This window comes from Oncorhynchus kisutch, linkage group LG18, assembly GCF_002021735.2.
Source record: "Oncorhynchus kisutch isolate 150728-3 linkage group LG18, Okis_V2, whole genome shotgun sequence".
NCBI lineage: Eukaryota > Metazoa > Chordata > Actinopteri > Salmoniformes > Salmonidae > Oncorhynchus > Oncorhynchus kisutch.
This window is the reverse complement of record NC_034191.2, coordinates 74,610,276-74,634,357: the sequence shown is the minus strand read 5'-3', so window position 1 is coordinate 74,634,357 and position 24,082 is coordinate 74,610,276. Positions and strand designations below refer to the sequence as shown.

General features: G+C 42.5%; 1 protein-coding gene across 6 annotated transcripts in view; it reads left to right on the top strand.

Annotated features, from left to right (window-relative positions):
* LOC109909794 (guanine nucleotide-binding protein G(olf) subunit alpha-like) overlaps positions 1 to 24,082 on the top strand; it is a 60,240-nt gene that overhangs the window by 6,288 nt on the left and 29,870 nt on the right. For 3 of the 6 annotated variants that reach the window (XM_020508820.2, XM_031796785.1, XM_020508819.2), the window contains exons 2-5: positions 3,248 to 3,320; positions 4,370 to 4,424; positions 4,608 to 4,727; positions 15,479 to 15,576. In XM_020508820.2, coding sequence (XP_020364409.1) covers positions 3,248 to 3,320; positions 4,370 to 4,424; positions 4,608 to 4,727; positions 15,479 to 15,576 — 346 coding nt within the window. Of the gene's footprint in view, positions 1 to 2,195; positions 3,011 to 3,247; positions 3,321 to 4,369; positions 4,425 to 4,607; positions 4,728 to 15,478; positions 15,577 to 24,082 lie in introns of those variants that run through there. The other 3 variants (XM_031796786.1, XM_020508821.2, XM_020508822.2) reach the window with 2 other exon arrangements.

Genomic DNA, 24,082 nt, shown 5'->3' with positions numbered 1-24,082 from the left:
ACTAAAGATAGACTGGAAACCTGTTTTCTAGTCTAAGGTAGGCTATGACCTGAACATATATCAACCTCATACCCAATACATTTTTATCCAGTGAACAAGGAGGAGGAGGGGGGGGGAAGTCATACAGTCATGGCTATCTAGTAAAGGACCCCTGTTTTTCTTGACCATTCCCTTGTAAATGCACATTGTCATCATGCATGCACACACATTGAAGTGTAGTATTCATGAAAACCACAAGAGGGAGACAAAGGCCCATGTAAAACAACATGCAATGTGCTGATTTACATTGACACTAGCATTAAATAGATGTGTTTTGTTACTTACCTTGTATCAAACAGGAAAAGAACTTGGGCACCGTAGCTCACATAGTTGTATTGAAAAAGGTGACAAAAAAACAAAATGAGAGACAGCTAAGATTGTCTTTACTCCCCATGGCCACTGTAGGGAGACATGACTCACTTCTGAATACATCTCTCAACAGTGCACTCAACCAACGCACATTAACAGTTCGGAAGCTCAGCGGACTACATTTGCATCCAGAGGAGCCGGACACTGGTCAACTCACCCTATAAGATCACATTTGCATCTTGTTTTCATATTATAATTTTTTTTTGGTACTGGAAAATCTTTCAATTGTTCTGGAGGCTGTAATGTTCTCACCAGTGACACGTCACTACAGATAACCATCTGGTCTCACGGTTGACCGTTTTCCTCACACTACTTTTGGTTTAATCCATGTTTTGATATGAGGTGTGAATTCTGTTTTTGACGTTTTGGAAATCAATCAATCGTTCAATCAATGTAATTCATTCGAGTCCTTCTGAGTCTAGTTTGCCACTGAAACGGTCAAACACATCTACCCCACTTACTTCAGATCACAAAGTACTACTTTAATCTGTGTACCCGTTGTCTTTCAATTAGTTCACTACATTTTATTGGGGTTTGAAAGGACTTCATTAGTGATTCATTTCCCCAACAATTGCTTTCCTTTGAGGATGGCTTTTATTGGTTGTCAGAACATTTGTCTGTTCATCCAACCTACCCTTAAAATGACCCAGAAAGCTCCTCCATCCTATCATATTGGGAGGTTTTCTTGGGCTCTCACTCACTACATGGATATCTGCTAGGACATAGACACTGATATGCAAACTCCAACTTGTTTGGATATATTTGCATTATGTCTTTTTTTCCCTCAAAGGTTGAGGTGCTTTTCTGTTATAGTCAACCTTTACATTCTTTACTATTTATTATAGTTTGACATTTTGTTTTGCTACAGATTGAAGATCATATACAGTAGTAGGATATAGGAGGCCTATGCCAAGTTAATACTTCAGAGAACTTTGAGTAGCAGCCAACTATACTTTTTTTTAATCTTCTTATTTGTTCAGATTTTGTAACTGTGTTATCATTTGGTCTCGTAATTTCAATATGGTTTGTGTGGTGTGCGGCTTAGTGATATCAAGGATCCTTGGGACGTCCCTACCCTAATCGCTAACCTTATCCCCTACCTATACCCTTTCCATAACCCTTCCCGCTTGGCATAAATGTCAAGGTATAGTTGTGATTGACATTTGGTTGAGTTGTCAACTAACTTGAATTTAAAGTGAAATCAAAAACAAACAAAAATGCGCCATGCCATTGGATTTAGGTTAAAAGTTGGGTAAAAAAAAAAGACGAAATAACCTTATGTTGTTGACTTTTTCCAAATCCAATCAGTTTTCCACTTGAGTTAATTTAACCATTTGAAATTACGACTGCAATAGGGTAGGGATTCTGTATAGTGTGCAGACCTGTCTGGTCGCGCGCTCTAGTTTAGCTCCATTTACCGGTGTTTGCGGGCACCAGTGAAATGATTTACGCGCGTGACGTGTATAAGGGAAACTATTTGTGGAAAACGCCATCAAGTGTCTGTCCGGTGCATCTTCTATTCTAGGTAGCCTATTCAATAATAAGACTAATATAAACACGTTTTTGGAAACTATATTTAACTTATCAATTACCTTAACAAAAAAAAAATGCTGAACATTCATTAGGCTATCAGATGGGCCATTAGAGAGCTTTCAATACATTCAACAAGGCTTTGAATTATTCTCGTGTTACTGTAGACAATGTTTTTAATAGTGTAAATATGTAGGCTATATGTAAATACATTATATAATTAACATAATATATAGACCCGCCCATTAAAGAACTAAAGTGAAGCCAATGCCCCTCTATAACAGAAAGAGGAAGGCACATCTAGAAATCATATCAACGGGTAGTCTTAACTTTCTCTGGGGCCCCCATCCTTTTGAAGAGAAAGCTTTTGACGCACATTTACTAGATTAACGTAGCCTGTACTTTTTGTTTGTTCTACCGGTGAAAATCAAGATAAGATCGTCGATGATTTTTTTTGTTTTTGTTGTTAAACTGGATATTCAAACACTGGTATGGTGGCGCGCGCTTTGAGGTGTTTCTTTTTCGGTTCTGTGTGACTTCCTGGTGCTACAGAGAGAGGCAGTGCTGAGTTAAAAAGACAGAAACACAAACAGCATTTTAGAAAGGAAAAATAGAGAGTGGGAAGCAGGAGCGAGAGAGAGGAGCAGTTGGCTGGCTTCCAGATTCAGCCCCGCTCCACTCTTTGCATATTTATGAAATTAATGTATATTTTTATTCTATTTATGATGCACATATTTATTAGAATCGACTGAATCTACTGGATTGGGTTTGACAAGGGGTTAAAACGAAATTGTAACGGGAAGGTTTTTCTCTGAGCGACGGAGAAGTGGCGCACGGATTTATCGCCCCATTTGTTCTCATTTTATATTGAAAGAAGGATTTACATTAGCTGTTATTTTATACTTTCTGTTTACGAGAAGAGGTCAGCGGAAGATGGGTTGTTTGGGCAACAGCAAGACTGAAGATCAACGCATCGATGAAAAGGCACAAAGAGAAGCGAATAAAAAAATCGAGAAACAATTACAAAAGGAAAGACAAGCATATAAAGCCACACATCGACTGCTTTTATTGGGTAAGGTCCAGAAGGTGGATTTGATAAATGATATGTATCATGTATGTTTTCAGAGATTCGCACCCCAGCCCACATACGTTGACAGGTCTCGCAAGCGAGCGCTGACTGAATCTTCAAATGGATTGTAGCCTAATTCTCATGGATTTTAAACACCAGCATATGCGGCACCCAAGTATATTTTTTATATTTTAGTGATAGCTCCAGGTCCTTATGCTAGATCTGTGTTTTATGTCGAAGGGGCTGGAGAGTCTGGGAAAAGCACGATTGTCAAGCAGATGCGGATTCTACACGTCAATGGCTTTAACGCAGAGTAAGTACACGTTATTTCATATATTTGACCGCATTTACGTGCCAAATGTTGACGTATTCCTATTCTATGTGGATACTGTTGTGTATTAGAATATGTTTTATTGTGGTCATTTCAATTTGTTCCATGCGAGAGAAGAAAATGACCGAGTGTTGGGATAGACGTTTCTTTGCGCTGTAGCACTGCAGTGTCCATCGGGAGTCATCGGGCCCAAAGGTTATAACAACAGCATGGCGACCAGCCTGCTATGTCCAACTGATTTCTAATAGCTGTCACAGAGATAAAGACGTCATATTCTGTGTGCCAAAACACTGCCAGATAAATGTTAGTTGCTATTACATTATAATGCGCAAGCCAACAAAAAAACATCTAAAAACTGAATTCATTGGCTGAAAAAACGGTTATACAAAAGTAACGTGTGCAGTGGTATTTTACAACGATGCTGAAACAATGTATCTGTAAGCCTTTCAATGGCCTATAATATCCCATCAAGACTTGGTTACATTATCGTTTGATTTGGTTACATTGTAGTATAGTATTCTGTAGAGGTCTAATTAATACGTTTTTTCAAAATCTCTCCCCTATTTATATATTTAATAACATCTTTGATGTTATTTCAGCAAATGGACCAAGATGCATACAGTCGATGCTTAATGTCCATCCACTTTTGTTGCTGAATGGGACAAATCTCTCTGAATATTGGTCTAGTGCTAACAGTCCACTGAATCAACTTGTTTCAAAATGACGTTGAACCAACGTGGAATAGACGTTGAAATATTGTCTGTGCCCAAGTGGGAGGCTATTGTAATAGTAGTAAAAAGTAAACTTTCAAATAATATTTTAGCACATTACATAATTACTGTTAATTTACAAATGGTAAGTATGACCAAACAACCTATTATGGCCTCTGATGGTTTGCATTAGTGGTCTGTGAGACATCCTCTTCTTTCTACAGGACAGCATAAAGGTTCCTTTCATGAATCCAGTGATCACTTTTCCACTATTCATTAATGCCTAACAGTCCTAATTCTATATGTTGTTTCTCCATCCAGAGAAAAAAAACAGAAGGTCCTGGACATCCGGAAAAATGTGAAGGATGCCATTGTGGTAAGTTGTAGGCTGTATGTAGCCTACTCAAATAAAAAGGTGATGCGCTGAGATTTGTATGATATAATGTACATGGTCACACCCTCTGAGATTTGTTTCCTGCAATCCCATTTGACTGATAGACTGGCTTTTCCCCATGTATCCGGCTTGATGTCTGTGTTTTTGTTTTTATCTGCTTTGTAGACGGTAGTTTCGGCGATGAGCACGTTAATACCCCCAGTTCCAATAGGTAACCCAGCGAACGAGTCCAGAATTGACTACATCAAAAGTATAGCACCTCTCTCGGACTTCGACTACACAGAGGTAAGGGGCGACCGTCTGTCAAACTGACTGATCTGTAGATACATACATACATAGAGAGAGAGATCTTTACAGCTTGTTAGTTATGCCCTGAGAAGCAACCTCAATGCATTGATCAGGTCTTTGCTATTCATAGATTCATAGTGTATCCAACTCTGATTGAATTTATACATTCAGTGGACAATCAAATACAAATGTTGTCTATTTGTAGTCAGGTTGTTCAAAGTGGAGTCTGTTTAAATGCTGATGCCAAACATACGGTGACTATGAAAAAAGTTATGTAAGCTTATACTGAATTAGCAGTTATCAAAACAAAACAAAACAAAATAGCCACATTCATTAGTGTCCACTAGCTCCATTTGCAATTTCTTCTTGGAGGAAACAACGAGAAGCGAGGGATTTTACATTTGTTCTGAGAAATGTTCAGATCCTACATACAAACGATAAGAGTCCATTCAAAACCATCACCTACTGGGACATAACCTATATGATTAGGCAATTTAGAAATGAATGAACCATGGCAGGGTATATTTTTTAAAGTTGTAAATGCTTTATTAAATTGTGAAATATGTATGATTACCTGAGCTCTGCAACACGTTCTGCAAACACCCAGTAGTAAGCCACGGTGGAATTACCTTAGATGATTTCTTTACTTTGGATTTGATTGAAAGGGCCTGACGTGGGCAAATAGATGTCATTACTTCTGGTGTTTGCTTCCAGTGATATCTCCCAGCTATGAATAGAATTTTATGAGTACACAATAAAACATATGCTTTGCTATATTTGACTGCCTGGAAATATACACTACATGACCAAAATGATGTAGACGCCTGCTCGTCAAAGAGCTGATTCCAAAATCATGGGCATTAATATGGAGTTGGTCCCCCCTTTGCTGCTATAACAGCCTCCACTCTTCTGGGAAGGCTTTCCACTAGATGTTGAAACATTGCTGAGGGGACTTGCGTCCATTCAGCCACAAGAGCATTAGTGAGGTCCGCACTGGTGTTGGGTGATTAGGCCTGGCTCACAGTCGGCGTTCCAATCCTTCCCAAATGTGTTCGATGGGGTTGAGATCAGGGCTCTGAAGGCCAGTAAAGTTCTTCCACAGCGATCTTGACAAACCATTTCTGTATGGACCTTGCTTTGTGCACGGGGGCGTTGTCATGCTGAAACAGGAAAGGGCCTTCCCCAAACTGTTGCCACAAAGTTAGAAGCACAGAATTGCCATATGCTATAGTGTTAAGATTTTCCTGCACTGGAACTAAGGAGCGTAGCCCAAACTATGAAAAACAGACTGAGACTATTATTCCTCCTCCCACCAAACTTTACAGTTGGCACTATGGCTTCAGGCAGGTAGCATTCTCCTGACCTCTGCCAAACCCAGATTAGTCCGTTGGACAGCCAGTTGGTGAAGCGTGATTCATCACTCCAGAGAACGCGTTTTCACTGCTGCAGCATCCTATGGCGGAAAGGTTTACACCACTCCAGCCCACATTTGGCATCTGCCATGGAAATCCATTTCATGTAGTTCGCGACGAAGTCTTGCGCTGACGTTGCTTCCTGAGGCAGTTTGGAACTCGGTAGTGAGTGTTATAACCGAGGACAGACTATATTTACACTCCACAGTTCGGCAATCAGTGGTCCCGTTCTTTGAGCTTGTGTGGTCTACCACTTCGCGTCTGAGCCGTTGTTGCTCCTAGACGTTTCCACTTCACAGTAACTGCACTTACAGTTGATCGGGGCAGAAATTTGACAAAATGTTGTTGGAAAAATGGCATCCTATGACGGTGACACATTGAAAGTCACTGAGCTCTTCAGTAAGGCCATTCATTTGCCAATGTTTGTCTACGGAGATTGCATGGCGGTGTGCTCAATGTTATACACCTGTCAGCAACGGGTGTGGCTGAAATAGCCGAAAACCACTCATTTGAAGGGGTGTCCACATACTTTTGTGTGTATATATATATATATATATATATATATCTACACAGTATATACCCTGTAAGAGTTCCTATTGGCTGTTGGGCTTTGTTCTTTTTTTTCTCCCATTGGAATCTCCACAAAATCAGACATAGGTCCAAAACTTTGCTCCAATCAGGAACCTTGTTTTTTTCAGACCGTGAATAAGGGTAAGCTGGCCCAGTGCACAATCTGGACACATCTGTTGGACTAGATAAATACTAATCAACTGTTACATGATTAGTCGGCTTGCTAAAAAAAGCTTTTAGTAACCTCATTTTCTTTTTTGGGGGGAGGGCGGAGTTTGGGGGAGCGCATCGTTAGCAATTTAAATCAAAGCCGTCCCTTCTCCCTCAAAAGGAATTGTTTGATGCCTTTTCTGAGTGCAGTGGGTCAAGGCAAGGCAGACAAAGCGTTGGTCTGTTTGTGCCGAGGTGTTACGAAAGATTCCAAACAGTCGATTCTTTTAGTGTCTCAGATTCCCTGTGTTGGGTCAGCGACACTGCAGACGACATGAAACGATGATGAGAATAAGGGTCTGCTCCAGGGTTTGTTGATACTCTGTTATCTAATGCTTTTAACTGTGTACTCTGCAAGCGCTGATGAAGGCTGTTGTGATGTTGACAGTGGATTGCTAATAGTAAACACTGATTTGTGAGTGGACCACAAACATGAAATATGGGACTTTCAAAAGTTTATTTGACCCCGAGATGAGAATATCTGTGACGTACGAGCCTCCATTTCCGCTGTGCAGAATCTTTTAAACGTAGCTTTTTATACGGGACCACTCTAAGAAGTAGTGGTACATGAAGTTTATTGCCTTGTATGCAGATCCTCCCTTAATGTTGTTTTGAGTTAGATCTGGTGCTTTTGCTTTAATGTTCAAACTAATTAGATGTAAATTAATGAATTACTTTTTTGTCTTTCTTTAATTAGTTGAATTAGTCCTATTCTCTCTGGTTTTGCCCAGTCGTTGGCGGTATCTGTCCCGTATCCGTCCGTCTGTGTATTCATACTAGTGGCGGTCCATACTGTATACCAGTCGGTCAAAGATGGACAGTAGAAGCAGTAGATGTTTTGGCTGCAACATAGGTTTCATTTAATTAGGCCTATTATGTAAAGGCACATCGATTTCTGTTAGTAAACCAGCTGGCTAGTGGCTCAGACATGTGGACAAAGAGAGGCCCTCACAGCATTCAAACAAATGAATATTTTCCTCTAAAGCAGGTCCGTGTTTCATGTATGGCCTCTTATGTCACATGTAAGGCCCTGTTTCTGCCGGGACTCACAACACCGTTTGTCTACCACAGCGGAAGCGGAGATTTCAAAATGCAACTTCCCCACAAACCGTATAGAAAAAATGACAAAGAATAACTTTTAGCCTTGGCCTCCGCTGATGATTTGACATTTGATGTGATGCCTTTGCTGCCATGCTATGCTACCTGGAGGCAAATGTACATTCGTATCATCCAATTGCCGCCTGCATGTGTAACTTGTTAACGTTGCAAAAAAAACAAAAAAAAAAGGGAATTTGTATGAGCACTTGTACAGTGTTTAAGTTGTTTAGCAAATGGGTTTGTTTAACCTCACATTTTGTTGAATTTCACTTGAATTAATGAAATTATGCCCTCAGCTTCATGCACCATGCCCACGAGAGAGAACGAGTGAGAGACACACACACAATGGTTCCCTTCAGATTATTAAAACAATAACAAGCAGAGTTTCAAACCATATGCTTTAATCACTACCCACCTGCACTCGTTGGAAATTGATAATCACAACCAGTTTATCATGCAGCATGACAAAACAGAGTGAAAGTGTCTTTATGTATATCTCGTTTTTCAGAGATTGCTTGGCCATTATTTAGGCAAAAATAAATATGGCAAAATATATGGCTGGTGTTGCTGCTGCCTTGGCTCAATGCTTATATTGGCAGTAGATGACATACCCTTGGTCTTAAAACACTGGGCTTTAAAACAATGCATCGGCAGTTGATTGTGGTTACATAATTGAAGAGCATACTTTTCTTTCTTTTTTTCATCCATTCCAGGATTTCTTGACATGATGCCAGTAGCGGCTAGACTATAATAATCTCAGATAGTTTTGGGGCCTGCCACTTGGCTCCAGTACATTCTCATGTGTTCCGTTTTACTAGGTCTTTTTTTCATCTGCCCAAAGCTGACGTTTGACACTTCAATATGCAACAATCACGACTATTCCTTCAAACATTTAATCTACTTGTGTCTATCTATTCTATGTAAACTATTGATGCCAGATGCCGGTATTAAGCTGTAACAATCAATTTGATAAAACACACACTCCTGTTAATATCTCATGTAAATGACGGCAGTTACCAATGCAGACATTTATCTGAGACAACTTCAGAAATGTCAGTATATTGGATTAATAAGGTTTGGCCAATATGGTGAGAGCGCGGTGTAAGGCCATTGGTAAGAAATGGTTAAGGAACCGTAAGTTATGTGCACAACGTCCCAGTTGCTCTCTTTCATGGGCCCCCCCGTTAGAGGCAGTAAACTGCCTTTATTCACACTGTGTCATGAGCCTCCCTGAAACTGAGCCCTGAGGAGTGTCTCCTGCTTTTATATATATATACACACAAACACAGTTTGATCATAGTAGGCCTCCTTTGTTAAGCCATTGGCGCTTAAGTCTTTTTCACCTTGACGGCTGGACGAACCCGCCACAGTGTAGGGAACTGGGTTGAATGGTGGACGAATCCGCCAGAGTGTAGGGGACAGGGTTGAATGGTGGACGAACCCGCCAGAGTGTAGGGAACGGGGTTGAATGGTGGACGAACCCGCCAGAGTGTAGGGGACAGAGTTGAATAATGGACGAACCCGCCAGCGTGTAGGGGACAGGGTTGAATAATGGACGAACCCGCCACAGTGTAGGGGACAGGGTTGAATAATGGACGAACCCGCCACAGTGTAGGGGACAGGGTTGAATAATGGACGAACCCGCCAGAGTGTAGGGGACAGGGTTGAATAATGGACGAACCCGCCAGAGTGTAGGGGACAGGGTTGAATAATGGACGAACCCGCCACAGTGTAGGGGACAGGGTTGAATGGTGGACGAACCCGCCACAGTGTAGGGGACAGGGTTGAATGGTGGACGAACCCGCCACAGTGTAGGGGACAGGGTTGAATGGTGGACGAACCCGCCAGAGTGTAGGGGACAGGGTTGAATGGTGGACGAACCCGCCAGAGTGTAGGGGACAGGGTTGAATGGTGGACGAACCCGCCAGAGTGTAGGGGACAGGGTTGGATAGTGGACGGGATTAACACCATACACTGCAGTATGGAGTAGTCTGGCTCTCTGTGACTTCATTTGGCCGGGATAGCATACATAGCATTTGTAAACAAAGTGAGATCAGTCATATGTTTTAGTTAGTAGGCTGTTGATAGCAAGATGAAGACCGATTTAGGCTTTTTAATCAAAATTTTATGGGGAAGCAGGGAGCCTAGTGGTTAGAGCATTGGGCCAGTAACCGAAAGGATCGAATCCCCTAGCTGACAAGGTAAAAATCTGTCGTTCTCACTGTTCCTAGGCTGTCATTGTAAATAAGAATTAGTTCTTAACTGACTTGCCTAGATAAATAAAACATGTAAAAATTATAATTTGAGTCGCAGACCTCCGGTCTTGTCTGGATAAGCCCGCCCTTCAGACAGACCTCCAGTCTTGTCTGGATAAGCCCGCCCTTCAGACAGACCTCCAGTCTTGTCTGGATAAGCCCGCCCTTCAGACAGACCTCCGGTCTTGTCTGGATAAGCCCGCCCTTCAGACAGACCTCCGGTCTTGTCTGGATAAGCCCGCCCTTCAGACAGACCTCCGGTCTTGTCTGGATAAGCCCGCCCTTCAGACAGACCTCCGGTCTTGTCTGGATAAGCCCGCCCTTCAGACAGACCTCCGGTCTTGTCTGGATAAGCCCGCCCTTCAGACAGACCTCCGGTCTTGTCTGGATAAGCCCGCCCTTCAGACAGACCTCCGGTCTTGTCTGGATAAGCCCGCCCTTCAGACAGACCTCCGGTCTTGTCTGGATAAGCCCGCCCTTCAGACAGACCTCCGGTCTTGTCTGGATAAGCCCGCCCTTCAGACAGACCTCCGGTCTTGTCTGGATAAGCCCGCCCTTCAGACAGACCTCCGGTCTTGTCTGGATAAGCCCGCCCTTCAGACAGACCTCCGGTCTTGTCTGGATAAGCCCGCCCTTCAGACAGACCTCTGCAATGATGTTTTGTAATGCTTGCTGAAGACACTGAATACTACTGTGTAACTGTCTCCCCCACCCAAACATCCTTAAACCAAAATAGACCATTGATAATTGCAGATGAATCCGATATTTATCTGTTTTAGTTCTAAGAAGGTTCCCTGAAATGCCGTGTGACATGTTTGTGAACTTTTTTGGGCTATGGGGTGTTTATTGTCAGGCTGGGATTTCAATACATTCAGATCCATTCTTCTCTTTGTCAGCCAGTGACAAAATAATACAGCAGAATTGGTAACAGAACCAGATTTTCTTTCTTTTTTCTTTCTTACTCTCTTGTCTCACTTGTTCTTTCACTATCTCTCTCTGTTCTTTCACTATCTCTCTCTGTTCTTTCACTATCTCTCTCTGTTTCTTTCACTATCTCTGTTTCTTTCACTATCTCTCTCTGTTTCTTTCACTATCTCTCTCTGTTTCTTTCACTATCTCTCTCTGTTTCTTTCACTATCTCTCTCTGTTTCTTTCACTATCTCTCTCTGTTTCTTTCACTATCTCTCTCTGTTTCTTTCACTATCTCTGTTTCTTTCACTATCTCTCTCTGTTTCTTTCACTATCTCTCTCTGTTTCTTTCACTATCTCTCTCTGTTTCTTTCACTATCTCTCTCTGTTTCTTTCACTATCTCTCTCTGTTTCTTTCACTATCTCTCTCTGTTTCTTTCACTATCTCTCTCTGTTTCTTTCACTATCTCTCTCTGTTTCTTTCACTATCTCTCTCTGTTTCTTTCACTATCTCTCTCTGTTTCTTTCACTATCTCTCTCTGTTTCTTTCACTATCTCTCTCTGTTTCTTTCACTATCTCTCTCTGTTTCTTTCACTATCTCTCTCTGTTTCTTTCACTATCTCTCTCTGTTTCTTTCACTATCTCTCTCTGTTTCTTTCACTATCTCTCTCTGTTTCTTTCACTATCTCTCTCTGTTTCTTTCACTATCTCTCTCTGTTTCTTTCACTATCTCTCTCTGTTTCTTTCACTATCTCTCTCTGTTTCTTTCACTATCTCTTTCTGTGAATCCTTTGTCTGGGGCTCATTTGCTCTGGGCTGCATCACCATTTCCTAACAGCAGAGATTTAGACCAGATTAGTCGACTCTACGGCATGGCATGGCACAGACAGGCAGGCAGGCAGGCAGTCAGACAGACAGACACAAACAGACTTGCAGGGAGTCAGGCAGGCAGTCAGACAGTTGAGATTTGCTTATGTTTTTCGACCAGAAAGTGTGTGTGGTTGTGTGTGAGGTTGTGGTTGTGTGTGTGGTTGTGTGTGTGTGTGGTTTTGTGTGTGGTTGTGTGTGTTTGACAGGAAGGGAGGTTTTGAAGTGTAACAGGATGTAGCTGAGAGACGCAGGATCACGCCTCACTGGCGTTGTGACCAGCGCTGTGTCTCCCCTGACGATCTTGTCTGATGGTGTGTGTGTGTGTGTTCGAGAACTATTACTTTTGTTGATGACTCATCCTAGCCTTATGTATGACAGTAAAGCTATACCTGGGCCAGAAACGCAGGCTCTGTAAAATTACTTAGTGCATAGCTGTGCATTGGAAAATATATCTAAGAATCCTTTGTCTCATTGTATTCGCCAACTTGGTTTCTAAGCCGAAATACTTTCAAGGGGATCGTTCATGGGACTTCATGTTTGATGTTGTTTTCATAAACTTGATGAACCATTGTATTCAAAAAGGGATGACCATGAATAACAATGTGGATATTGCTGCATTCACGGTTTATGGAATATGTATCCACATGCACAAACTGAAACACTGGAGCATTTAGTGACAGCAAACCATAGCTGACAGGCAGGCTACCCAAAGGGCTTCATTGAGTGAGTTGATTACTCTTTACACGTGACTGAGAATGTCGTCTCACCAGAACTTTGTCTTTTCATTTGTCTGTGGTTACCATAACACAACAGTGTTGCAGAAGACACAGGAAGAATTCCCTCCCTCCCTACACACACACACACACACGCACACAGTTGTTTTGAGCTGAACGTCCACAACCTCCTTGTGTTCTAGGTCAGGTATCAGACCATCCTGAACATGGCCTTTACATGACTGTGATGTCACCCATCACCTGGACATAACTGTGGCCCTAACGACTAGCAGTCACATCCGCCATAGATTGACCCTGTGTTGTGGCACTAAAGACAGCAGTATCCTAGCACAATCTCCCTCTCTGGTCCAATGGTGGGTATACAAGGGATAGCGTTGATACCCAGGGGTGGGTGAGTGTGCCCAGGGAATCTGAGGTGATCGCACTGGTAGTGGTGTGGAGGGACTGGAGGATGCCAGAAAAGCAGCCAGGGACGTCATTAGCCACAGGCCCATGGGCTAGTTGTTTCTAACCCAACTGCTAATGACTCTTTTTTTTTTTTCTCTTCGCCGCATCACTAATGAAGGCTTAGGTTCAGTAAAGGACGTGCTGGTTAAATGGAAGGGCTCCTAATGGGCTTCAGTGTTTTGTTTATGTGTTTTTGTGTCACCAGGTACTCCCCAGGGCTCAATGTTGGGCCCTGTGAGTTTTGACTGTGGGGACTCACAGGGCTGCTTTAGCATTCCCCATCCCTGTGATAGGCTGCCTGTCAAATAGGGAACATAGGTTCTCTACAGTTATTATTATTTTTTTTTGCTCAAGTTTTTTTTTTTTTCAGGAATTGAAACTGGTTCATAGTTGTGAATTTCACTTTATTATTGTGGACTTCAGTAGACTGGGTACCTCGACTTTTTGCACTCCACAATTAATTAACTTTCTTAGCCAATTTTTGGGGGACAAAATTGTAGAAAATTATAGGCTGTGTGCTTGTCAGTCGTTATAGAACGTTGTAGAGCACCCTCATTGCAATCCCTGTGATACTGACAGTCTTAGGTTGAGTCGACAACAGTGCAAGTAATGACTCATATGGGGGAAAAACATCCGATTTTCCTCAGTCATGAGACCGACAGGACCTGGCTCAGTGTTATTGTAACGTAGTAACATGGCACACGTTAAAGCAACATCCCCATATCTTCTCCATTCTCCCTGTAAACACACAGTACAGCAGCGTCTGGGCTGATACGGGCAGATGAACTGTCTCTGTGTCCTCCTCTCCGCTTAGTGACTTCCTGTTCTCGCGGTGAGATCATCAGCCTTGGCCAGGAAACTGCCCTGGCATGCAGACGCACTCTGCTTTGCATGTGGAGAGAGAGATCCTGACTCGGTGCATCAAAATGTCACCTGTAACTAATGGGAGCAAAGAGGAAGTCTGAGAGGTGCGGTTGTGCTCATATACACAGCTGGATTTCAGTGTGTGAAGGGAGACATTCACAGTAAACCTGTTAAGTGAAGCTTATTAAGATGTAGTTTCGAGGTGTAGGTTATTACCATGAACTATCTTGCATATTTTGCACATTATAGTGTGTGGAGGAATTGTTTTTCTGATGGTAGTAATTGAGGTGTGAAAGTAAAGTAAACTGTCAAAATGAGTAAATGCCCTCCTACTGTGTTTTTGTTTCTAGAAAATGGTTGACACGTTTTTTGACAATAGATACACGGTCGATACTGCGCAATAGTTCAGCGCAGACTGTTTAGCTGAATCGTGAACAAGCTGCCATTTACAAGGTTGTTCAAACTTCACTCAAGGCCTTGTTGCATCGGCGTTAGCGACTTTAGCATCTGAGTTTGTTTTGCATCTCTGTTGCCATTTGTTTGCCTGTATTGTGGTTATTATGCGATGACCCCACCGGGGGACTAATTATTGTAAACCCAGCTCTCGGCTCTCTCTAAGGAACAAGCGGGTGGGAAAACAAGTCTTCTCTTTCTCAGAACCTCACTCCCTCTCTTCGCCTTCCTGCCTCCACTCGTCCCTCCCTCCCTCTCTCTTTCCCATTGGTATACTTCTGAGGCAGAAGACGGCAAACAGTATGTTTTTTGTGTTGCATCAAAAAAAGTATTTTGTATTTTAGTGCTGGTTGGTCCCTAAACGTTCAGCTTTATATTGTCATGTCTTTCTCAGTTGGGCTTTTTAAAGTTAACCTTTATATTGGTGTGTCTGTGACTGTCTAGAAGACAACACTGTTAGATGTTAGATTAGCCCGGACCTCATATGAAACAAGTCCCCTTCCCACCCTCCTCCACTACACAGGAAAGTGAGTGGAAGAGCAGTCTATCATTGAACAGGTATTTATGGGGATGTTCATTCTCAGGGAAGGGTATAATTTCCCCTTATTCTTGTTTTTTTGTGTTGACGTCGTGAACGAATCAGACTTTTTCCACCGTAGTTGTACTTGTCATCCTATAGGACCAGTCAGTTCACCCGCTGCACCGCCTGAGTAATGTACACTGATTATCTACCATGCTGCTACAGAGGACACTCACATCAAATGTACTTTCATCTATCATGCAATTGTACAGCAAAGCCAACGTGATGACAAGTTGTCTCTCTTGTCTGAAACCAAAGCTCCTGTTGAAGACGCCGTGCTCCCTGAGCTGTCACGTGTCTCTCCTTCTCCTAACCCCGTCTCTCTCTCTCTCTCATGAACAACAGGAGTTCTTTGAGCATGCCAAGCAGCTGTGGGACGATGAAGGCGTGAAGGCTTGCTTCGAGCGCTCCAACGAGTACCAGCTCATCGACTGCGCACAGTAGTGAGTACCCCCTGGGCCCCAACCCTCGTGCCCTCCCTTCCTCCCCATCTCTCTCGTCCACTCTCGCCATTCTTTTCCCATTCCCCATTCCCCTTTCTCCTCTCTACCCTTCTCTCCCCAATGCCCCTCTCCACCCTTCTCTCTTCCTCCCTGTCCATTTTCTCCCTCTGTCCTATTCCTTTATCGCTCTCCATTCCCCTTTCTCTTTCCATTCCTATACCTCCCTCCCCATCCCTCTTTCCATTCCTATACCGCCCTCCCCATCCATCTTTCTCTTTCCATTCCTCCCTCTTTCTCAAACTCCATCCTTCTCTCTTTCCTCCTATATCCCTCTCTCCCCCCGTCCCTCTTTCCTCCTATATCCCTCTCTCCCCCATCCATGTGGACTCTCCATCTCTCCACTGATGTTGCGTGTCTCGCAGTCTGCTAACCCGAAATCCCAGAAGCCCACGTGCCAGGTGCGCTGTTGTGACGACCAAAAGACACGCACAGTTGTGTTCAGATAGTACCCTTAAGACCGTATGTTGAGACGCACGCTCCCGGTGAAGAGAGGAGAGGGCTTTTAGCGTTGTTCACAACACGTGTCTTTTACCCTCCACTGAGGTAACTGTTCTTTCAAGCTATTTCACCCAGTCACATTGATGTCCCCCAGTAAGGTAGCGCTACCTGGGGTTTAACATGTGGATCCCTTGGAGGCTTGGTCCAAATAACAATGTTTGTGTTCCATCTCAGGCTGCTGGCAATTACCGACTGAAATTCATACCACCCCAATATAATTTTTCTGGTTAGCGGTGCGTGAAGAAAACACACGCAGGCACACATGTATTGTTCTGCATAACTACTCATCCCCAAGTAACAGGTGACAACCCCTGTTGGAAGAATCCAGTGGAGAAGTTGTTGAAAGTACCTTAATTAAGCCAGTTGTTTTACGTGTAAGGATATTCATTGTGTGTTACACAAGCTTCCTCGTTAATGAAAGGTGGATTCCCTCTGAGAGGCAATTTCCATCCCATCACAGCCCTGGTTGCTCTCTCAACCAATGGTGTGTCTCCGTTGACTCTCCTCATGTGTCCTGGGCGTTCTGATTGGCCTTTTAGACCTCATAAAATCACCCATGGAGCTCTGACAAAGTCTTCCAAGTCCTCAGAGGTGCTCTTCAGGGAGTTTAATGGCACATAATGTTTTGGCTATTTGTGTGTGTATGAATGTACACTGTACCAGTCAACAGTTTAGACACACCTTCTCATTCAAGGGTTTTCATTTATTTGTACTATTTTCTATGTTGTAGAATAATAGTGAAGACCTCAAAACTATGAAATATCACATACAGTTGAAGTCGGAAGTTTACATACACCTTAGCCAAATATATTTAAACTCAGGTTTTCACAATTCCTGACATTTAATCCTAGTAAGTATTCCCTGTCTTAGGTCAGTTAGGATCACCACTTTATTTTAAGAATGTGAAATGTCAGAATAATAGTAAAGTGATTTATTTCAGCTTTTATTTTTTCATCACATTCCCAGTGGGTCAGAAGTTTACATACACTCAATTAGTATTTGTTAGCATTGCCTTTAAATTGTTTTGGGTAGCCTTCCACAAGCTTCCCACAATATGTTGGGTGAATTTTGGCCCATTCCTCCTGACAGAGCTGGTGTAACTGAGTCAGGTTTGTAGGCCTCCTTCCTGGCACCTTCTTTTCAGTTCTGCCCTCACATTTTCTGTAGGATTGAGGTCAGGGCTTTGTGATGGCCACTCCAATATCTTGACTTTGTTGTCCTTATGCCATTTTGCCACAACTTTGGAAGTATGCTTGGAGTCATTGTCCATTTGGAAGACCCATTTGCGACCAAGCCTTAACTTCCTGACTGATTTCTTGAGATGTTGCTTCAATATATCCAACATAATTTTCCTTCTTCATGATTACATCTATTTTATGAAGTGCACCAGTCCCTCCTGCATCAAAGCACCCCACAACATGATGCTGCCACCCACAACATGATGCTGAACCAGACTTGTGGAGGTCTATCAATTTTTTTCTGGGGTGTTTGCTGATATCTTTTGCTTTCCCCATGATGTCAAGTAAAGAGGCACTGGGTTTGAAGTTAGGCCTTGAAATACATCCACAGGTACACCTCCAATTGACTCAAATTATGTCAATTGGCCAATCAGAAGCTACTAAAGCCATGACATTTTCTGTAATTTTCCCAGCTGTTTAAAGGCACAGTCAACTTAGTGTATGTAAACTTCTGACCCACTGGAATTGTGATAAGTGAAATAATTTCTGTAAACAATTGTTGGAAAAGTTACTTGTCATGCACAAAGTAGATGTCCTAACCGACTTGCCAAAACTATAGTTTGTTAACAAGAAATTTGTCAAGTGGTTGAAAAATGTGTTTTAATGACTCCAACCTATGTAAACTTCTGACAATCCCAGAACAACAGCAAAGGATCTTGCGAAGATGCTGGAGGAAACGGGTATAGCCACAGTAAAACTAATCCTATATCGACATAACCTGAAAGGCCGCTCAGCAACGAAGAAGCCACTGCTCCAAAACCGCCACTAAAAAAAGACAGACTACAGTTTGCAACTGCACGTGGGGACAAAGATCATACTTTTTGGAGAAATGTCCTCTGGTCTGATGAAACAAAAATAGTGAGGACCATCGTAATGACCATAATGACCATCGTTTTGTTTGGAGGAAAAAGGGGTACGCTTGCAAGCCGAAGAACACCATCCCAACCGTGAAACACGGGGGTGGCAGCATCATGTTGTGGGGGTGCTTTGCTGCAGGAGGGACTGGTGCACTTCACAAAATAGATGGCTTCATGAGGAAGGGAAAATTGTGGCGATGTTGAAGTAACATCTCAAGATATCAGTCAGGAAGTTTAAGTTTGGTTGCAAATGGGTCTTCCAAATGGACATTGACCCCAAGCATATTTCCAAAGTTGTGGCAAAATGGCTTAAGGACAACAAAGTCAAGATATTGGAGTGGCCATCTCGAAGCCCTGACGTCAATCCTATAGAAAATTTGAGGGCAGAACTGAAAAAGTGTGTGCGAACAAGGAGGCCTACAAACCTGACTCGGTTACATCAGCTCTGTCAGGAGGAATGGGCCAAAATTCATCGAATTTATTGTGGGAAGCTTGTGGAAGGCTACCCAAAACATATGACCCAGGTTAAACAATTTAAAAGCAATGCTACCAAATACTAATTGAGTGTATGTAAACTTCTGACTCGAATGTGATGAAAGAAATCAAATATGAAATGAATTTTTCTCTACAATTATTCTGACATTTCACATTCTTAAAATAAAGTGGTGATCCTAACTGACCTAAAACAGGGAATTTTTACTTGGATTAAATGTCAGGAATTGTGATCAACTGAGTTGAAATGTATTTGGCTAAGGTGTATTTAAACTTCCGACTTCAACTGTGTATATATATAGACACTAGAGTAAATATATATATATATATATATATATATATATATATATATATATGTATATATGTGTGTGTGTGTGTGTGTGTATATATATGTATTTACTCTAGTGTCTTTGTGGACTCTAGTATACTGTAGTATTTACTGTATAGCACTGTAGTGTTTCTGTGGACTGTAGTATACTGTACTATTTACAGTAGTGTCTTTGCGGACTGTAGTGTACTGTATTTACTGTATTATTCTAGAGTAAGTACTGTAGTATTTGTATTTCTTTTGTGCGTCTGCAGAACCCGACCCCTTATTAGATGATTATTTGACCCTCATTAATAACCATCCATTTCCATAGGCGACGGTAACGCCTATTATGTAACATACAGTGCAACATGTTGTTGTCGACGATGTGCTTGAATGAGAGTAGACAATATGTGACTCAAGGTTATGATTTCCATAGCTTTTGTTTAAGAGGAGCACTCCAGACACCACTTGGCTTGCTGGCCGAGTTCTAGTCTCTGATTGTGCTCCCCTCTTCGGTGTGAAGCAGTGTTTTATACCACCGGCAAGTTCTGTGACCATGAAATACACTCAAGTTGTCCCTTTTTCCTAATCTCCGGTCAGTCAGAACGTGGCTGTGAGGTGTTTGGATTGGAGTGGCATGAAATATGTGACGTCAGACCCCCTTGTTGTTCCTCTCCTAGGAAGACACACATTATGCTGAGGCTTACAGAAGGCAGACACACACCCGTCTAGTGTTTGTTCTGGCTAACTCTGTGTGTGTGTGTGCGCGCGCATTCACACATCGCTCAATGCCATGACGCACAGTAGCTCCACTGTATCCATGTTTAACAGCTCTATCTCGTTTCCATTGACAATATCTCTGTCTTCTGTATACTGAAACAAAGTGACACCAGTTGGGGCTAGGAGGAGGAAACTGTTATCTGTCAGGGTCCATAACTGACGCCTTGCTCTAAGTTAGCATGACAGCGCATTTCAACCTCTGTTCCTGTCAATTTAGCCGTAGCTAGCATGATAACGTGTTCTTTCTAGTCTGCTCACTTTGTTTCGCCTTAAAGGTAGATTCCGCGATATGTCATTGTACACAGCTGGTAGACAAACGTCTACTCTGCCAAGGCTGCCACTATTGGCTGCTTAAAATCTGTTGATGTCGGTAAGCAGGAAGTCGCCCCTCTGTTTTGATGATGTCATATTACTGTGTCTTTAAGTCGTGATTGTCCATTGGTGGCTGGTTCAGAGCCATCATCAGATGGCTACGTGGTGCTATTCTTAGGTCCTCCAATGAACGTGTAAAGCAATGGAAACTGCTGAGCAATCAGTGCTCGCTAGCACCCCCTTGTTCAGTTAGCTGCTGCCATCTCTCCAGCCCCAATTGAAACGCAAAATGATTATAGGCCGATCCAAGTGCTTGTGTCAAAGAGGAGGCCCATATTGACGTTCCACAATCCTATAAGCCAGTCAATACCGACTGTATATTGTACATGTAGGGCTGTTTTGGGAGGAGGGGTAGATCCATTTTCAGCATTTGAATTGATTTCAATGTTCTGTTCCATTGCCTAGTCCGTTGGAGCCTTTGGGCCATGCAATGAAGCATCGTTGTTTGGAAAAGCCCATAAATGTCATGGAATGGCTCGTTGGTTTCATTCCACTTTGTTTACTCATTAGTGTTTTGTCCAGAGTTTGACTCAACTTGTTCTAAAGTAAAGTGTCTTGACGTTTCAACTTTACTTTGTACTTGTAGCACCCTGTATCAATACAAAACGCAGTCAGTTGTGGGTATATTACACAATTAAAACAGCAGTGAACAAATTGCTATTTACAAAACTATATATATATATTAGATAACAACCTGATATAGGGATGCAGTCCAACATTTTAATTTGCCAGCAACAACCATACCAAAGATTCTGACATTCGTCTAGTTTTCTATACAATACTGTGCCGTAGCTTGAGAGCTAGCATCTAGAGGCACTTCCCTTTTGTGTACCATGGAGTTTATCCCCTAGCTTGCTGTACGTTTCAGTAACTGATATCATACTAGTACTCAAGAATTCCTCCCTCGACAGGTAATCTCGGCTTCAGGCTACTTCATCCTGATATACAAAACTCCAAAGATTTAAGCCCGTCAAAATGGATGCCTCCAACCTGTGACTTAACGTTTGAATTTGTTTTCTGAAATTGCATTTTTGTCCCCCCAGTTTTATCATTGGAATGTGATACAGAACGAGGCAACGATGTGATTTAGGAACTAGCTACCGCCTCTGAGCGTTCGGGTAGGCTGTTTGGAGTGTTTATCTGACTTGGGGGGGGGGGGGGGGGGAATAAGAATAATGCCGCCCTCCCACTTCTAAAACCAAAGTTGCGCCCCTGTATACACATAATAACTGTATGTTGTACTCTCAAAGCTACACGGTAACTCCTGTCGGCTGTGTCACTGATACTGGTAGCTTAGTGGTTAAAACGTTGGGCCAGTAACCGAAAGGTTGCTGGATCGAATCCCCAAACTGACAAGGTAAAAATCTGTTGTTCTGCTCCTGAGCAAGGCAGTTAACCCACTGTTCCCTGGGCCCCGAAGACGTGGATGTTGATTAAGGCAGCTCCCCGAAACCTCTCTGATTCAGAGGGGCAGGGTTAAATGAGGAAGACACATTTCAGTTGAAGGCATTCAGTTGTACAACTGACTAGGTGTCCCACATTCTCTACTCATGTGGTCATGTATTTGATAGCTACGACCTCCAAAACATTAGCGCTAGCATGGTAAGTGTTAGCACGATAGACGTCATCATTAGCTTAGCACAGTGGTGTGTGTGTGCTCATTAGCATTAGCATGCTAAAGCTGTAGATCCTTGTGTGTGTGTGTGCTCATTAGCATGCTAAAGCTGTGTGCACTAGTTGCAGATCCTGGTTGTTTGCTCAGTAGGCAGTAGGAAGCAGAGGACACTGTTGATGTTGCAGGCTGATAAGGCCTTAATATAGTCCTGTGGGAGCACAATAGGTGCCCTGTTCTGGCTGGCCTGTTCTGTTTCTAGCTCGGCGAGAGCATTGTGCGTACACAAACCCTGCACTCCCTCTCCAGGCCAGCCCTAGTTAATCTAGATGGTCCTATGTGGAGACTCCCAAGTGTACCGTTCCCCCCCCCCCCCCCCCCCCCCCCCCAAACCAGATTGTAAGCAGCCTTTAGTTGAATTTACGTTTCTGTCTCAGCTGTATTTCAAACTGCGCCACTGTCCGCCCAATGAACGTTGTTGTTTTTGTTTTGTTGACGAAGCAGTACATAGAACAACAGAATATCAGTGATGTCATGGGGGGGAAAAGCACTGTTGTTTGCAGTAACGTCTTTGTTGTAATATTGCAAACGGATGTGACCATTAAGGGTTCCAGCTTTAAAGATATTATCCGGTACTCTTCTATACCTTTTAACCAGTAGTTCTGAAAGTAGTGCTCACGAGCCTAAAATTGTGTACTACATCACATACAGTGGGGCAAAAAAGTATTTAGGCAGTTATTTTCCACCATAATTTGCAAATAAATTCATAAAAAATCCTACAATGTGATTTTTCTGGATTTGTTTCCCTCATTTTGTTTGTCATAGTTGAAGTGTACCTATGATGAAAATTACAGGCCTCTCATCTTTTTAAGTGGGAAAACTTGGTGGCTGACTAAATACTTTTTTTCCCCACTCTATGTGCACCACGTCATTGCTCTCTTACTCTGCTGTGTGGGTCTTGCTAGCTGTGACTCAAATGGCAAGGGGCTGAAGCCCATTGGCTGAAACTCGAATTGCTGGCCAACATGGGGGAAATGTAAGGGAAATGGCACCGTACACCTTCCAGAAAACAGATTCTTTCAAACTAGGAATTTCTTGGCTAATTGAGGCACAGATGTGGGATCTTAATTTGATCACCCTGTTGCAGGAGAACTTTATCATTTCCACTTTGGCATTTCAGACTTGAAAATGTATCAACCCTACAAAAATGTCCATTATTATAATCTACCAAATAATTCCTGTTGCTGCAGGAATATTTTCCTGCTGTATCAAACTGGCTTAAATTAAGATCTTAGATCTGTAAAAATTTAATTCTGCCTGTATGAACTACACATTTAGACATCCAGCCCAAAACGGGAGGTAAAAAAAAAAAAAACGTACTAGTCGCCAAAGTACCGGAGCATGTCTTCAACTCTGGTGATCTAGTGCTTTTGGAATTGGCTTTGGCTGAATGCGTATACCCTGAAAAACTGGTATTGAGATTTCAATTTGAGATCAATTATTGTTCTGATTGAGGTGTGGCGTTCACCAGTTATGTCAATGAATTCAGGAATATCAGGACTTCCTATGTACATTTGCCATACAAGGGCTTCCTAGAAGATTGTGCAATGCAGCCAAATTACTCAGTACAGTTGAATTCAACCACACACTGTGTCATTGTTCTATGATACAGATGCCTTATCTTAATTTGATCATCCTGTTGTTGCAGAAAGCTTGCTCAAATTAAGATCTTAAATATGTAGTGTTCATGTGGTTCTGCCGTTGTGCTGGATTTCTTCCAGATTATACAACGAGGAGCACCCGGGGTCAAGTGTGTAGCCTGGCCACCGGAGGTCCTCTGTAGATCAGTTTGTAGAGCATGACGCTTCCAATGCCAGGATAGTTGGTTCGTTTCCCAGGACCACCCATACATAGAAACTGTGTACACGCGTGACTGTAAATAGCTTTGGATAAAAGCATCTTGCTAAACGGCATATACTGCATAATGTCTTATTGCCCTTATATGGCCTGTCTTGTTTTGATGACCATTGCAGTTGTTAGTTCTATTTAATTCTGTGGTTGGACCCTGGTGCTTGCAACACTAGGGTGGTTCTGACTCCTGCATAAGCCCCATATACTGGGCATACAGTTAAATACATAAAAATGACAATATCATGATAATGAAGTATTCTGTGACCCAGTATAAATGGTACAATCTGTAGGGGGTCCAATCAAAAACACACATTTTGACCAATGGGTAAAATGTAGGTAATTATGTAGATACTACTCTATGAAAAACGAATGTTCT